The sequence below is a fragment of the Vicia villosa genome, linkage group LG7, assembly GCF_029867415.1.
Source record: "Vicia villosa cultivar HV-30 ecotype Madison, WI linkage group LG7, Vvil1.0, whole genome shotgun sequence".
Classification (NCBI taxonomy): domain Eukaryota; kingdom Viridiplantae; phylum Streptophyta; class Magnoliopsida; order Fabales; family Fabaceae; genus Vicia; species Vicia villosa.
In genome coordinates this window covers 66,479,634-66,496,149 of record NC_081186.1, presented here as the reverse complement: position 1 = coordinate 66,496,149, position 16,516 = coordinate 66,479,634, and the positions used below count along the sequence as shown (strand labels likewise).

At 32.8% G+C, this 16,516-nt stretch overlaps 1 protein-coding gene across 1 annotated transcript; it reads right to left on the bottom strand.

The window, feature by feature from the left end:
* Positions 1 to 4,655: 4,655 nt before the first annotated feature.
* Positions 4,656 to 7,316, bottom strand: LOC131617338 (probable terpene synthase 2). The gene is made up of 7 exons (XM_058888645.1): positions 7,162 to 7,316; positions 6,563 to 6,842; positions 6,100 to 6,472; positions 5,772 to 5,990; positions 5,535 to 5,673; positions 5,119 to 5,367; positions 4,656 to 5,023 (listed from the first exon to the last, which is right to left on the bottom strand). The coding sequence occupies exons 1-7, from the start codon at positions 7,279 to 7,281 to the stop codon at positions 4,730 to 4,732; spliced, it is 1,674 nt and encodes a 557-aa protein (XP_058744628.1). The 5' UTR covers positions 7,282 to 7,316; the 3' UTR covers positions 4,656 to 4,729.
* Positions 7,317 to 16,516: the final 9,200 nt, after the last annotated feature.

Below are 16,516 nucleotides of genomic sequence, written 5' to 3'. Positions count from 1 at the left end.
GAAGTTTAAATGAAGAGAATGGAAGTTAGGGTTTATGGTTTTTATACGCTTTGTGAGTGAAATTAGCAGGGTTTTAGTTGCTTTCAAAGCTTGCAAACGAAGGCAAAATGAACTCTATTAATAGGAGAGTGAGTGAGCTCATGGTAGGTGCGAAATCCTTCTCCAATTGTGCCAACCAAGTCAGATATTTTTCCTTTGCAAACTGTATGAAATCAATCATGAAATACGTGAGTTTTGGAGTGGAATCAAGTTGTTTTATGTTGTGTAAGATGCGTTTTGCAATATGGAACGAAGTTGCACGTGATTTGGTGGCTCCACTTGAATATTTGGCATGATTACAAAAATTATAAGTTACGGTATAAACAGGGTTCATGCACCCATGTTCATGCTTAGGTTAAATGAAATTTGTTCGTGCATTTTTAGGCCTTTCTTGAGCCATACGATCCTTTCATGAAGGAGAATGCAATGCAAAAAGAATAAATTCAAAAGAGTGCTTGGGTTAAAAATGGCACACTTGAGAAGTGGGGGTCATAGCATTGAGAATCATGTCTGACATTAGGTCCACCATGTCATGGACCTAGTTTTGTGCCTAAATGACCTAAAGTCTAATTCCGACTTTGAGATGCTTAGAAGCTAAATTGATGTTTGACCTCTAAATGAAAGTTGTAAAGGACATCAAGAGGGACATTTGACCTTAAGAAGCGCCCATAAAAGTTGAAAATTGAGAAAGTTATACCTTTTGACCAAATGGTGTTCCATAGTTGATTTTAGGTCAAACCAACTTGTATCAACTCGAGATTTTTGATGTATTCTTGCCTTCCAAGGCTCCATGAACACTAAATGAATGATAATTGATTGACCTTGAAATAATATTGATGATTGCTTGATAAAATGCATGGAAAATGCATGGAAATAAACCATGAACCAAACTTGAATCAACGTGTACAAATAGGCCTCAATCTTGAACTTCTCTTGATCAAAAGATGTTGAATTAAGCTTGACATGATAATGGCCTAATATTATTGGTCATGCCTTGAAAAAAATTCCATTTCACCAAGAGTTGACCACAACTTTGACAATGGGGAGCAAAACTGTAATTTGGAAATAATGTTTGATCTTTAGGAATACTTCAACCACAAGCCAAATTACTTTGAGCTTTTGAACATCTTTCCACATGGAATAAAATCCTCTTGAGTAATATACACTCTCTTGCCTTTTGATTGCCATCCCTACCTTGCATAATAGGAGAGAAGGAAAGCAGCAAACAAACATTTTTTTTTATTTTGAATAAAGGTTAGTGAAAGTTAGATGGTAAACATAAGCAAATAAAGATGCAAAAAAAAAAAAAAAATAGGGCTTGGGGATCTCCCGTAAAAGGTAAACCCAAATACTAATGGGATGAAAGAGAACCATACTTATGATCTTGTTCAAATGCAAATGAATGATAGATGAAATCTTAGAGGTAAAAATTGGAGTATGACAATATTCATAAAAAAAAAAAAAAATTCAACATTAAAAAAGCATAAATGGAATACTAAAGAGAAATGTTACAGTAAACAAAAATGTTTGCAAGGCATATACAAACATAGACATCACATGATAATCTATCATGACTCTTGTCAAATTGAACCAGGTTTGAGTCTTTAGTGTAAATTGAACCAGGTTTGAATCTTTAGTGTAAATTGAGGATGGGATTTCCTTAGCTAATTGTGGCCTAAATTCTTTAATTAAGCAAGAAGTACTGTAAATTATAATCGAGCCATATTGGCTTCCTTTGGTTTACTATTGGTAAAACTGAGAAGTTGTGTACCTTCTACAGTGTATCATTAGCATTTTTACAATTGTTTTGAGATCTATATATCTCAGGAAATGTGAAGCAATAACAAACCTAGTGTTTTTCAATTAGTACTCTAGTATTTTTGTATTTATAATGACGATTTGAACATTTCAAGTCCACAACAACAATAATTATAATTAATTTCATTGATTCTTCCTCAATATATGACAATGTTAAATAGGTTAGAATTCTGGTTAGCAAAAAATATCTAAATATAAGACTAAAAGAGTATTTTCTAGTTAAAGGGATATGTAAATATCTCTCAAGAAACTCAAGTATTTCTTTGGTACATGACAAAAATATTTCTTACAGCCTTAGGATATTTCATAAATGTGTCACCCCTCTTTTCTAGAGAATTCCATATGGCCTTGTATGGGAAATGGAACTAAAGAAATGCGGCAACGACGTTTACATTTGCGATAAATGGAAACAGTTTGCGGTAGTTTTGAGGTACTACAGTGATTATTTAGCGTAGTTTTGAAATTCTTTGTTTATGAATTTTATTTTTTGGTTTCTTGAAAATCTACTATTAATGAAAATATGAATTTCATCGAAAATTAAAATTCGCATGATTTATTTTCTATTTAAGGTTCACTTATATTTGTTTTTTTCGATCATGTTTATCTGTTCATTATGATCCATTTTGTTTCTGGCCATAATGAAGGATTACTCTTGGTATATAATTCAAATTCATATATATATTTTTCTTATTTTTAGTTAATGAAATTTCAATATTATATTGTGATATATTTCACATTTTTTAGCTTAGATTCAAGTATAGTTTGTTGCTAAGAAATAGAATTTTGAATTTGATATGAAAATGATATAATAAAGATTTTTTTCAAAATAAAATTTGAATTTTTTAGAAAGAATTTTTTTTTTTGAAAATTTAGTTTTCTTTGAGAGATGTGTTATTTAATATATATTATATTCAGGGTCAAATATATTTTTCGTCCCTATAAATAAGTCAACATTTAATTTTAATCCTTACAATTATTCTTTTAAAAAATAGTCTTCTTAAAATTTCCTGTCCATTATTTTGGTCCATGCTGTATGTTTGAACTAACGAAAGCTGACGTGACATGCCATGGTTGCACGTCACTTCACTAAAAGTCAACATCATATTTGATTTAAAAAAGTGTTAGATTGTGGGGGTTAGAAAAACCCCAAAATAGAAAAAGACAATGTAACTTAAGACTTGTAGTGGATTAAATTCTACTAAAAAGATGAAGGGCACTACACCTAACACTTGCACTAAATAAAATTGTCCACCGATGCTTCTTTGATGCGTAGTTTTTTTTTGACAAAGAAACATGTTCTTGTTTAAGCTTCAAAAGTGTATTCCAAAATGAGAATGTTTTCAAACAATTCATTGAATATTTTCACATAATGTTTTGATTTGGGAAAAGTAGTGGAAGAAGTTAAACCTGTGAATGAGTTGGAGATTGATGTTTCATCTATCCATATTCAAGGCGCATTGAGCCGAATTAGGTGTGCTCACATACTCGCCATGCGATGCCCCCCTTTTGCACTAAATATCTACGGTTGTTAGTCAAAGACTAGGCATGTTATGGGTCATCCTCTTCAATACCAAGCATGGTTATTCGAGTTGCTTGATGCTTTACTTCTAAAGGTAACACCTTTAATTTCTCTAGGTTTATCATTTCTGTATGAGAATGAAAATATAAGTGATAATTGTACTAACAAAAAGTGATAATTATACTAGCAAGAGGACGATATAAGGGTGTTCAAAACCAAACTGACCCAATAGAAAACCACAAAACCGAAACAAATCAAATCGAAACCGTAAAAAATCGCATTTGGTTAGGATGTATTTGGGCTATTTTTTAACAAACCGCGTGGTTCAGTTTAGTTTGCGGTTTGTATTTTACAAATCGAACCAAACCGTATTATGTTACAATCCCCAAACTTCAATTAACTTATATCCAACCCAAATTCAAACCTATTATGCCTTAGCCTTATGATTACAAATGATTTTCTCTTCCTCACACTTAAGATTTCAGTTTAAGTCTTCTCAAATATCTCCTAACCACCTTCTTCTCATCTTCTTTTCCAAATACATATCACATATTCTTTTCTAGTATTTCATCTCTCAAGTTCTTTCTTTTTCATCTTATTATTTTTATTCTATTATTCTCTCTTCCAATTACGTTTTTAATGTTCCTCTTCTTATCTAATCGCATGTCTTCTGCTCTTTCTTTTTCATCTTCTCTAATATTTCATCTCCTCTTTTTTTCTATTTCATTATAATGTTTTTGATATTATTTTATGCTACTATTTTATATTTTTTATTCCACTTTTATCTGATATTATTTTTGTATATTAAATGGAAAGTTATTATCCAAATATGATGAATTTTGTTGTTATTTGATAACGCATAAATGACTAACTACAAAGTTATGTTGTCATCAATATGTGTATGTATGGCTCAATAAAATTTTATAAAAAAAACAGAACCAATCTAGACCGCATTGGTTTGGTTTTATTTCTAAAAGTCAACCGAACCGTACACTTTTTGCTCATGCCATTTAGATGATTTTTTACGTCAAAACCACCCAAACCACACCGCGAACACCCCTAGGACAATAACACATAATTTTTATTTCAACAAAAAAAATATCACTATGTTTAAAACAAACAATAAATAACAACAACAACAACAATAACAACATTAACAACAACATTAACAATAACGACAACAACAAAAGCAAACAACTCTTATCCCACTAAGCGGGGCCGGGTACATGGATTAACTTCCTCTATTAAAACAAACAAAAAACAAAAGGAAAAATACCGCACATAACATATAGGTACACATGCATGCATGTTTTTTATTCAAACTTAAAGACAAGAAGACTAAAACATTAAAGCTCAAATTGGAATTGGATCCACAAGCACAAGTTTGATGTATGACTTCATCGATCCTTCTGAATGTGTGTAGTTATCTTTATCTTTGTAAACAACATCCATAAAACGTGAAAGGTTGATAGCACGAGTTAAAAAAGGCATTGGAACTTCAGTTGGATTAAGACACTCCTCATTTATATCTTTCCAAGTATTTGCAATTCTCTCTCTACATTCTTCAATAGCAGCTTCCCTAGACATCTCATTTTGCTTCATAATGCAATCCAACAATGAACAAACGTGTCCTCTTTTATGTTCAAACTGAAAATCAAAATGAAAAAAAATATATAATGTATCTATTTATTATAGGAAAAAAATGTTGTTACCCTTTATTTGTTTATTTTAATATAAGATACCTCACTAGATACAATTTCATCCATTAGCCTACAAAGAGTAGCAACCGCATTCACCATTTTTGGTTTATCTGATACCCATTTGAAAATGTTTTCTGTGGCTATGTCTCCCATGCCAATGTAAGAACATGTTATCAATAATGATTGAGCGCTTGATATTTTTGAAATGTTCAAATACTCTTCTGTTGTTGGTACATAATTATTGTTGAACCATCTTGCTTCAGTCATAAATGCATCGACTATTATTTGGAACTGCCATATGCACACAAGTATCATAAAATTATATGTTACACCATACATAAAAAAATAGATTTTATAATGCTTTGTGTTAGGGGTTTTATAATGTAATAAAAAATAGAGAACATGTTAGGAACCCCCTAAAATAAATAAAAAAGGTTTTAGAAAGAACATATTCATACTTCTTTTATGTAGTATTTAAGGGTAAAGAGTCTCCCTTCTTTAGTCATATTTTGTTCTATTTCTTCCAAATTCTTCAAGACCGTTCTATAAATTAATTTCATATATTCTGGAAGATCATCCAAGTTCTTGATATCCCACCTGGAAAACCACTTTCATTATAATTCAAGAAATATATTTTTCATATATGAGGGAGAAAATATGATGACATGTGAAAATATATGTTTGTATTAATAAACCTCTCAATTGTCTTGGCAAAAAGTTCTAGTTCATCAATAGTTCCGTATGCATCAAAAGTATCGTCGATTATCGATAACATGGCAATTAATTTTGTCATTATTTTCCTTGCTTGAGAAAATTGGGGTTCATAATATACTGATAAAATCCAAAAGCAGCATTCCACAATCCTATCTCGTGCAAAAGAGAATTTTCTAGGAACATCCATTCCAATCCACCACCTGTAGTTAAAATATAAATTAAAAAAAGAAATAATTATATTAAGTACATGGACTAGTCTTTAATATTTTATCTTTCAATACAAAAAGAGTGTGTGATTGAAGTCCTTACTTGCAAATGTTACCAAATTCTTTTTGATGTAAGGTTTGAAGCATATTAAAATCTAGTTTTGCCAAAGTGAGTAAAATTTCACTATGTAAAGGATTTTGTTCATAGATAGAAATGTAGCGTCGTGCCTCTAGCCTAGGCAAGTTCTTGTGAAGAGCCTGCTTTAAAGTATATTTGACTTGTGCTGCAAGAGAAGGGTTTAATTGGGTGGCAATGGATTCTAAGTTGGTGGAAGTGAAAGTCATTGCTTCTTCTAAAATGTCCTCTTCGTGAATCATCATATGTGACGCTTCATACAAGCTTAACATCCCTTCAACATCGGTGACAAGTTTTTTACTAAAGTTTCCTTGCTCGTCCTTGAATTTGGTGAACACATCTAGTGTGTTTATAGAAAATAATTAACGGCAATTAGAATCATAAAATAAAATTGACAAAAAAATTATAAATGAATTTGAGTCATACATACTTGAGGAAACATGAAATCCTTGTTGCCTCAAGACCCTAAATAGCACAGCAATAAAGTAGAGATTGTCTTCAAGAATTATTTCTTCATTTTCAACACAAGTCTTATGAATATGTTGCAAAACTTCGTCAATCTCATGTTCAAAATGATAGCTCACACCCAAACGACATATTGAATCAATCAAATTGACTTTTAGCAATTGATTTTCAGTTTTTGAGAGAAGCATCTTCCTCACTTCATCTTTTAATGTTTCAATCTGTGCTCCAATATTCTGATCAATTTCCTGCATACAATGTGTTTGAGAATAAATCTAATTGTTTTCTTGAATATGTATAATATGAACTCGTTATAAAACTACTCTTTAGTAAATTTAAATAAATATGACTTTATTTTGCATTTATTATTATTTAAAATTCTAAAAATATTTATGAGCCCATTTTAAAACATTTATGAGAAGTTTATAGTTAACACATCCTATTTCACTATGCATTATTCCTCATGAGTTTATTATGTTCAAGAGTTGATATTAATATTATAATTAAGACAAAAAAAAAATCATTGCTAAAGAATATAGAAGGCAATAAGTGGCAATATATACATACAATAGATTCAGAAGCATATTGAAGGAAATATTCTCCCCAAACGTTAGGGTGAAAATCAGCAAGATTTCTTTGCAAGTCAGACTTAGCATCAGGATGGGTAGAGTAAGTAACAGAAGACATCTTTCAAGTATTGATATGAATGGATATAATTTATCTCTGAGATTTTGGTTGAGAAAAGAAGCTCTCTCTTTAGATATTTATACTGAACAACATTGAATCACGTGGGATGCATGCAATTTTGCTAAGAAAATAATTTTGTTGTTCTTTTAATCGTGCAATAGAGGAGAATCATCTGCTACCTTTGGTTTCCTATCTCTGCTATAAAATGAACAAAACAAAAGTACGGTAGTTGTTAGTTTATTATAAAAATAAAAAATAGAGACGAGAATTGTACACATTCCCAGCTTGTACTCTCAGATATTACTTACAACTAATAGTATAGAACCACACAAACATGAGTACAAGTAATTATTCACGAAAATAAAGGATATAAGTTCGGAAACAGATACTTTAGTATTCATTCCACTCCATATCTGTACAATATATAATTATATATTTTTATTATTATATGCATATGCATGGTTATCAATTTTATTAAATACAACACTATTAAATTTGTACGTATTTTAATAAAAATCTTTGTTAATTTATTTCTTAACTCAGCCGTTAAAAAATTAAAATGACTTGATAAATTATAATTGATCAATAATTTTTTATTAGAAATACAGATAAACGAATACGGGTATGAGTATGTATACTTAAGTACCCCTAAGAAACATATACAGATACAAAAATTAGTGTACATGCAGATATGAACTCGAATACGGGAATTTTTCAAACCGCAGATATGAAAACGAATACTATAGTTCCTTATACTCTTCTTCTCATTGTCATTTCTAATTTTAATAAACAAATTTAAATAAGAATACTATACATAAACTTAAATTTATGATAAAAGTTAAATACAGACAAATATCCACAACATAAATTGAGCTATAGGCGAAAAAAAAAAAGTGCATCTACAACACTTTCAAGACAAAATACCTTAAAAATACATAAGCTTCAAATTAGGGTGTTAAAGAAACCCACATTTATTGACAAAGCAAACGTAGAAGCAGATAGACTAATAAAATGTTAGTTGTCACATTTTATCAAAATGACCATCACCACGTGAATTTTATATGGACGCTTATATTTTTCATTATTTGTGATCAAAGTTAAAATATACTTCAAAAGTTGTGGTGTAACATGAAATTCGGATGGGTCAAAAATAACAGATGAACAATTGGGTCTATTTGTTTCAACTTTAAAAAAATAGATTAAATTTTTTTTTTTTGAAAATAGATTTTTTAAAACTGTTTTTCAAAATATTACAAGTTTTTATTTTTGTTTTTTCTAAAATAAAACACTAACTTTGACATCCTATAACATAAACATACATTATTTAAAACCAAAATTTAGTCAAAATCGCAATTTTTTCAAAAAGTTGTATTTCAAAAATAATTTTTATGAAAATCTATTTGAAATAGCTTCAAAATTAAGTGATTTTATGAAATTTTGGATATCCAATTTTTTTCATAAATAGATGATATACCTAAAATCACATTTTAAGAATAACTATTCAAACTAAATTTTCATTTGAAGCTTTTATAAAAAATTTCTTTGTAAATTTTTTTTTACAAAATTATATAACACTATAAGAATCATTTTAAAAAAAGTCAAAACAAACTGGTCCTAAATAAATTAAGCAATAAATAAAGTAAGAAATTGCTAACTCAGTTCGGTGCAATGGCCAGCTGCTTTTGGATGACAATAGTCCAGTGAAACAAAAATTTACTAAAACAAGTAGTCAATAGTACGCGACAGTCTAATTTAAACTTTTCCCGATTTAGATTCATTTTTTTAAAATTACTTGTGAATTTCAAGTCAGATTCCCCTGAATCTAAGATATCATCAATTTTACTCAAACACTCTCTTAAATATTTCTAAGTTTTCAACAATAAGAACATGATAAAGTTTACAAAAGAAAACCATAAGGATGTCTCTCAATGAATAATAGAAATAACATATGACAAAGTTGAACTCAACCAAAACACACCTTAGATTTTAAAAAATAAATGCCTAATATATCTAATTCTAAATAAAATAATTCTTTCCAAAATAAATTATACAAATTTTAGAACAAACAAATATTTTAAAAAGAAAATTTTTCAAAATAAATTCAGTAAAATCTAAAATCTTGAACAAAATAACATACTATTTAAATATGATTTGTTCTCTAAAAATTGCGCAAAATGCATAATTAAACGAAATTTTAAAAAAAAGTAATGTATAACTGAGTCAAAATATCTTAACAACTTAAATAGCATCCTGAAGACTAAAATATGACAATATATTTAATTAAAAAAAATTATTTTGACACTATATTTTTGACATCTACACTGTAAGTCACTATTCATGAATATTATGAACAATGCCATTTTTAATATTTACATATATATATACTTTTTAATTTGTCTTTTTCTTCAAAACAACTTTGATTAATTATGTGTAGAAACTTGATTAATATAATATATAATTTGGTTAATATGTGTGTTGACACTAAAAATAATATTAAATAAAAAATTAAAATTGATTAATTTAGTGTTATAAAATAGTTATTATAATTTATAATTTGATTATTAAGTGATCTGACATTTAAAACTCAGTCTTATGGTGCCATGGGTGGCTATTATCAAAAAAAAAAGGAAGACCATGGTCACCCATTATTCTTTCTTAAAGTAAAATTTATATCCTGATAGAGTTGCTTTGTAATATTACAAGTTGAAAATATCATTCATCAAGTGATAAATTAAAAGTATTATTTAATATTGGGATGCACTTTCAGTCCTAATTAGCTATTATGGTTTCACACTACCCCCACATTCAACTATCTAACTTTATATCTATATTCTCTATAAGTTATAGCTCCCCTCCACATATCAAAACTAGAAAAAAAAATCAAATAATCAGGTTTTTATAAAAAATTACTCAAAAAATAACATTTTGGGAAATTTACCAAAGTGTCTAGATTTGGCAGCACACCCTAGAGTATGCGTCAAACCAAATGGCGCCTATGTATTAAAAATGGGTGTATGTGCCATTTCAAATGGCGCCTATGTACAATCCATATTAAGTTTACCATTTGAAATGGCACCTATGTTGTAGTTTATTTTTTTTTAATTTTTTTAAGGGCAACAAGTAATGAACGATAGTGGAAAAAAAGTCAAAAACAAATGATTTCATTAATTTAAATTGACGGATACATTGGAAAATTAAAATACAGAAACAACATCTGGTAAAGGGAAAATTAAAATACCATTAGTGTCTCTCATCACCGTAACGCCCGTCGGTTCCGCATTTTGGAGCACGTATATCACGTTGAGGACGTGTACGGCCGCGAGCCCCACCCCTTCCCCTTTGTGGTTCTTGTTGTGTCTGGGTGGATGGGCCTGGAAGTGTTCCGTCAATAATTTCGGTGTCAAGGAAGTCGTCAATGCCACCGTAGCGTCTCGGAAGCCGACTGTTGTAAAGTCGGTTACCCATTCCCTCATAGCTTTGAAATGGTGGTGGGGGAGGAGGTGAAGCTATGACTTCTGGTTGGTAGCACTCGGTGGCACTTGCACTGCCTTGATAAAAGGCAAATGTTTCGGTTGGTGTTGCGTAGCCATATGGGCTACGGTGGTGAGAGGCTTGTGATATTAGTGGGTCGCGGCGGTCACTTTCTTCCTATGGACCCAAGTCGGGACTTAGTTGGATTCTTGAGGAACCAGCCTCGTTGTGTTGGTTGAATGATCTAGAGGAGCTTCCTTCTTAGTATTGGGTGGGTCGTATACGGTTTTGGCGAGGTGGTTAACTGCATGGTTGAAATAGTGGTTGGGACTGGGTTTGAAATGGGTTGTATTATTGGTATTGGTCTTGCTGTTGGTAATTGGTTGGGACTAAGTTTGGAATGGGTTGTACTGTTGGTAGTTGTATTGTTGGGAGTTGTACTGGTATTGGGTTTGTTCTATGTATTATTGTTGTTGTAGTGGAAGGATGTAGTTTTGTTGGCGGGGGTCTATTAAGTAGAAAGGGTCTGGCACAAATAAATCGGGGTTGGTAACAGTTCTTTACTAACTCATATATTATCTTGATGGCTTCATTTCAGTATCACTAACAGGGAAGTTGTAACGCCCGTAAATGTGTTTTTTATGTTTAGTTGTGATGTTTGTTGTATTTTCCTAACCGTTTTTGAGTCGTGTCAGTCGGTAATAGTTCGGTATAGTAGATTATTATTTAATCGATGATTTTTACGTTTTCGGTAGTAAAAATATTTAAGATGCATTGTTTTGCGTTTTGGGGTTTTTCGGAGGAATTAAGTTTAGACCGTAAAGTAGATATTTTAGTTAGATATTTTATGAGTGAATAGGAAGTAGGGGGATATAGAAGTGAGGTAGAAAAGAGATAAAAGAGAGAAAACCAGTAAAAAGAAGAAAAGAAAGAAATAGAGAGAGAAAAGTGAGAAGAGAAAGAAGAGAAAAACAAGAGAAGAAGAAGAAGAGATTTTGTGAGAAGATCAAACCAAGCTAGAACCAAGAATCTAACCAAGGTAAGGGGGTGAATCTAATTTATCTTGAATGTATGGTTCCTATAGTTTTTGTTGTGCTTTTGTTCTTGTTCTTGTTCCTCCTATGCTTGACCAGCAATGGTAGATTATGAGTTTTGTGAGCTTTGAAGTTATGAACATGATTTTGTGGTGTGTATGTGTAGTATGATGAATATATTCATTGATCATGTTTGTTTTTCCATTTCTCCATGTTTTCTTGCATTGGAAGGGAAAACTAGGTTATGAGAAGTTTAGTGATGTCAACCATGCAAAGTTGGTTGTTTATGTTGCATGATCACACTTTTATGTTGTGTTTGTGATTTGTGGATGTTTAGAATGATGTATATGTGTTAGAGTAAGGTTTATAAGAGTCTGGGTGTTGGAAATGGTGATTTTTAAGTTTCTACAAAGCTTAGGTCGACCTACACAGAGGTTTGCGTCGACCTGTGCAGCCCAAAAGGCAAAAATCTGCGTTTTCTACTGAATGCGTCGACCTATTCGGTCGGCGTGCGCATACCCGAGGGTGGCAGGAGTTCAATGTGTCGACCTACGTTTTTCATGCGTCGACCTACAGCTTTTTCCAATTTTTGACAGATTTTGTAACGATCATAACTTTTGATCCGTAACTCCGTTTTTGACGCCGTTTGAAGCGTTATGAAGCTTATTGAGTATGCTTTATGATAAAGAGGAGTGTGTTGGTGGTTGAATGATTTTTCATAAATGTATTTTTTGAAATGCTATTAACAGGTGGCCTGAATTGGCAATTTTTACCAGTAGGAGCTTAATGCTCGGTAAAGGAATATTTGCCCGAGTGGCAAGAGGTCATCAGTTGGGGATAAATGCTCGATGACGGTTAGTCGTAGCTTACTGCTCGACAAAGGTGTATTTTCCTGAGGGAAAGAAGTCCCAGCATAATGCTCGGTAAGGTGTATTTGTCATAATGACAAGGAGGAGTTTACTCCGGATATGGTACCACATGCATATGCATAGTTGAGTCTCATTCATCACCATCTGTCTTTACCATTATGCTCTCACTCATTTATCGCACTGTTTATATATTGATTGTGGTTGACTTAGTGGATTACCTTGTTGTATGATTCTTGATGATACTTGTTGGCATTACTATATTTATCATGCTTTTCATTATAAATTATATTCTCACCCTTCTGCCTTAATGTTACCTACTCGTGGGTAATGTGCAGGTGATCCGCAAGTGTAGGTGCTCTTTTAGTAGTCGTCCGTTTTGGTGTCGTCCGCCTCGTGATACGAAACACCTAGGGGGGATCGAACACTTATTTTGTAGATGATGCTTATAGGGTCCTTTTGATGTATATTTGATCCTTTGGATGTATTCATATTATGTATTTTGGATACCTTCTCATACGTTGTATTTTGGAGGAATACTGTGGATATTCTGTTTACCGATATATATATATATATATATATATATATATATATATATATATATATATGTGTGTGTGTGTGTGTGTGTGATACAGTCAAGTGTTTATGAGAATCTTTCCTCTTTGATTATTTGTGTTACGCATCTTTTGCGAGTATGTTATATTTTTGTGATGTGGTTTCTTAAGTGTAATACCCTAATTGTTTATGTGAATTTAATTTTTAGACTCTGATATTTGTACCTATATGCTTGGGTAGAATTGGGGTGTTATAGAAGTTGAGGACATGATCTCTATAATTTTTCCACATCCGACGCCATTCCAGAGTGAATTCCTTCCAAGTTTGGACACTCCATTGATGATTGATTCGTTTCAGGTGCCACTCTCCCAAATCAGTTGGAGGATTAGGGATACCTTGATGCATCCCGAACTGGAGTTTGACTTGATCACTATGATGCATCTCGACGATGTTATACCTAAGGATGGTCGTCTTTGATGTCCAAATAGAGGCATCTTCAGCATTAGGTTCATGATTGAGTTCCAAATATGGGCTCTAAATAAACTGCATGTACAGAACTTAATAATTAAATTGGTCATATAATTAAAAAAACATGAAAGATGAAGAGATTAGAGATAATACATCCTCCGGTCGTAAGTGATCAAAAAGCTGGCGGTAAATCACGATATTTCCCCTCGGATTCACGTTGTAGTTCATTCCATTTACGCAAAATCTGAAACACACTATATATTTGTTAGTTGAAGTAAACCCTAATTATTTTATTTGAATTAAAATAAGATTCAAATACTTACTTTGTTGCGTAGGGGAACATGTATTCGCCGTTGTTTGCGGGGGCCAGTATAGGCATTCTCCACCACCCCCCACATTTGTACCAAGAGAGCGCATCCATAGAACGTACAAGAATCCTTCTTAGCATTCTTACATAGGGATTGATACAACATAGTCATGACAGCAGACCTCCAACTATATTGAGAAACTTTATCAATGTCAAGAAGCAAACGTAATTACATAAAACTAATCGTGTTTCCAGTACTTTCTGGAAATAACACGTAGTTTTCATCAGTTTCATTTGTTCAGACGAATTTTCGTTCAAATGAAACGCTTTATAATATTCCTTAAGGGCCTTTTGGTTGATACCCTTGCCCCTAGCACCTTCATCACCTTCTATCAAATCAATGGCCAATGCTTGCTCGCAAAGGGCATTGGCTTGTTGGACAACCCTATTAACGGCCTTACTCGCTGTCGGAAGGCCAAACAACATGTATACATCTTCCAGGGTTATTGTGCGTTCCCCGGTTGGAAGATGAAACGCGTGAGTTTCTGGAATCCATCACTCTAACAAGGCGTGTTGATATACAATAATTCAACAGACATTGATCAGTGTGCTTGAATTGATCACACTTTTTTCAAAGTAGGCGTGTTGATAAATAGTAATTCAACAATACTATTTTTAGGCAGGCGTGTTGATAAACATTACGCAATAGTATTATTTTTTGGTTACTTAAGAAGCCCAATATGTCTTTACAATCCAACACACACAGAAAAACACTTATCCAAAACAATGGCATCCCCACCCCAATACGTAGTCAATGCCCATCTAAATAGTGAGACATACATATGTGAAACAACGGGTTTTCTGATGAGAAATACTGAAGTTGTTACATTTTCATTAAGCAGAAAAGCCAAATTTTCATACTTCCATAAGAGATTAGAGGCGAAGATTGCAATGGGTCATATTGCACAAATTTTCTACCAATATCCTTTTTTCGTGACAACAACCCGTTTAAGTTTTACCAGGTTGAGGTTCAAAATGACGAAGACCTCCAGAATATGTTTGCTAATCACAAATATTCTGGGTACAAAGCCATCGAGTTGTATGTTACCATACATGTCGATACACAACAATCACGTATTGTCTAGTCTCAAGTTATCGACCCACCCGTCGACGAGCAAGCAGAGGTGGATGTCATAGACGAAGAAGAAGATGAACAGGAAACTGAAGTAGACGACATGGTCAATGAGGAATCTGAAGACGAGCAGGACATATCGGTGCCTCCAGGTCATGTGTATGAACCTCCTGCACATATGCGCAACTTGAACTTACAAGGTGACAAACCTTCATCTGATATCTTCTTCAACCCGTACATACAACGTGATGAAGTGTTAAAGACCAGAGATAAGATTCCTTCCAGAAGGCATGTCTGAGAACTACTAAAAATGGCACATAACACATAATGTTGATTTTAAAGTAGATCGCACAAACCTAGAAAGGTATATAATCATTTGTAAAAACCCTGATTGTGCATTCAGACTATGTGCTTCGTATAGGAAGAGAAATGATGCTTGGGTCATAGGGTCAATTTCATAACAACACACATGTGTCAACTCCAATATGTTCCAAGATCATACGAAGCTTAGTTATGATCTTATCTGTCAGGAGATCTTGCCTCTTATCAACTGTGACCCATCTCTGAAGGTGAAAATGATAATCTCGCATATCGTTACAGCATACAACTATACTCCATCCTACAGAAAGGCTTGGATAGCAAAAACAAAGGCCATTGAAATTATGTATGGCAATTGGGAGTAGTCATACAAAAATATTCCATGTTACCTAATTGCGCTTCAAACATATGCTCCTGGCACCATTTCTATTCTAGAGGTATTGCCAGCGCATGCCCCGAATGGAACCCGTGTCCAAGGAAATGGAATATTCCATCGCCTTTTCTGGGATTTCCAACCTTGCATATGAGGGTTTGCATATTGTAAACCGATACTGCAAATCGATGGAACTTGGTTATACGGTAAATAAAAAGGAACCGTGTTGATGGTTATTGCACAAGATGGAAACAACAATATATTTCCAGTAGCATTCACAATAGTGGAAGGTGAAACTGCCGCGAGTTGGAGTTTCTTTCTAAGGAATCTCCGAAAATATGTTGCTCCTCAACCTAATCTTTGTTTAATCTCTGATAGGCATGCTTCCATTGAAAGTGCTTACAACAATCCGACTAACGGATGGCAACATCTGTCATCAATACATGTATACTGTATTCGACATATTGCCCAGAATTTCATGCGGGAGATTAAGGATAGGCACCTCCAGAAGACACTAGTCAATGCAGGATATGCGTTAACTCAACCCATATTCCAACATTATCGGAGTGAAATTGTATTGTCAAATCCGGATGCGGGAAGCTGGATTGGTAACCTTGCAAGGGAGAAATGGACTAGGGCGTATGACAATGGCGTACGATGGGGCCACATGACAACAAATCTTGTGGAATCCATGAATGGTGTCTTTAAGGG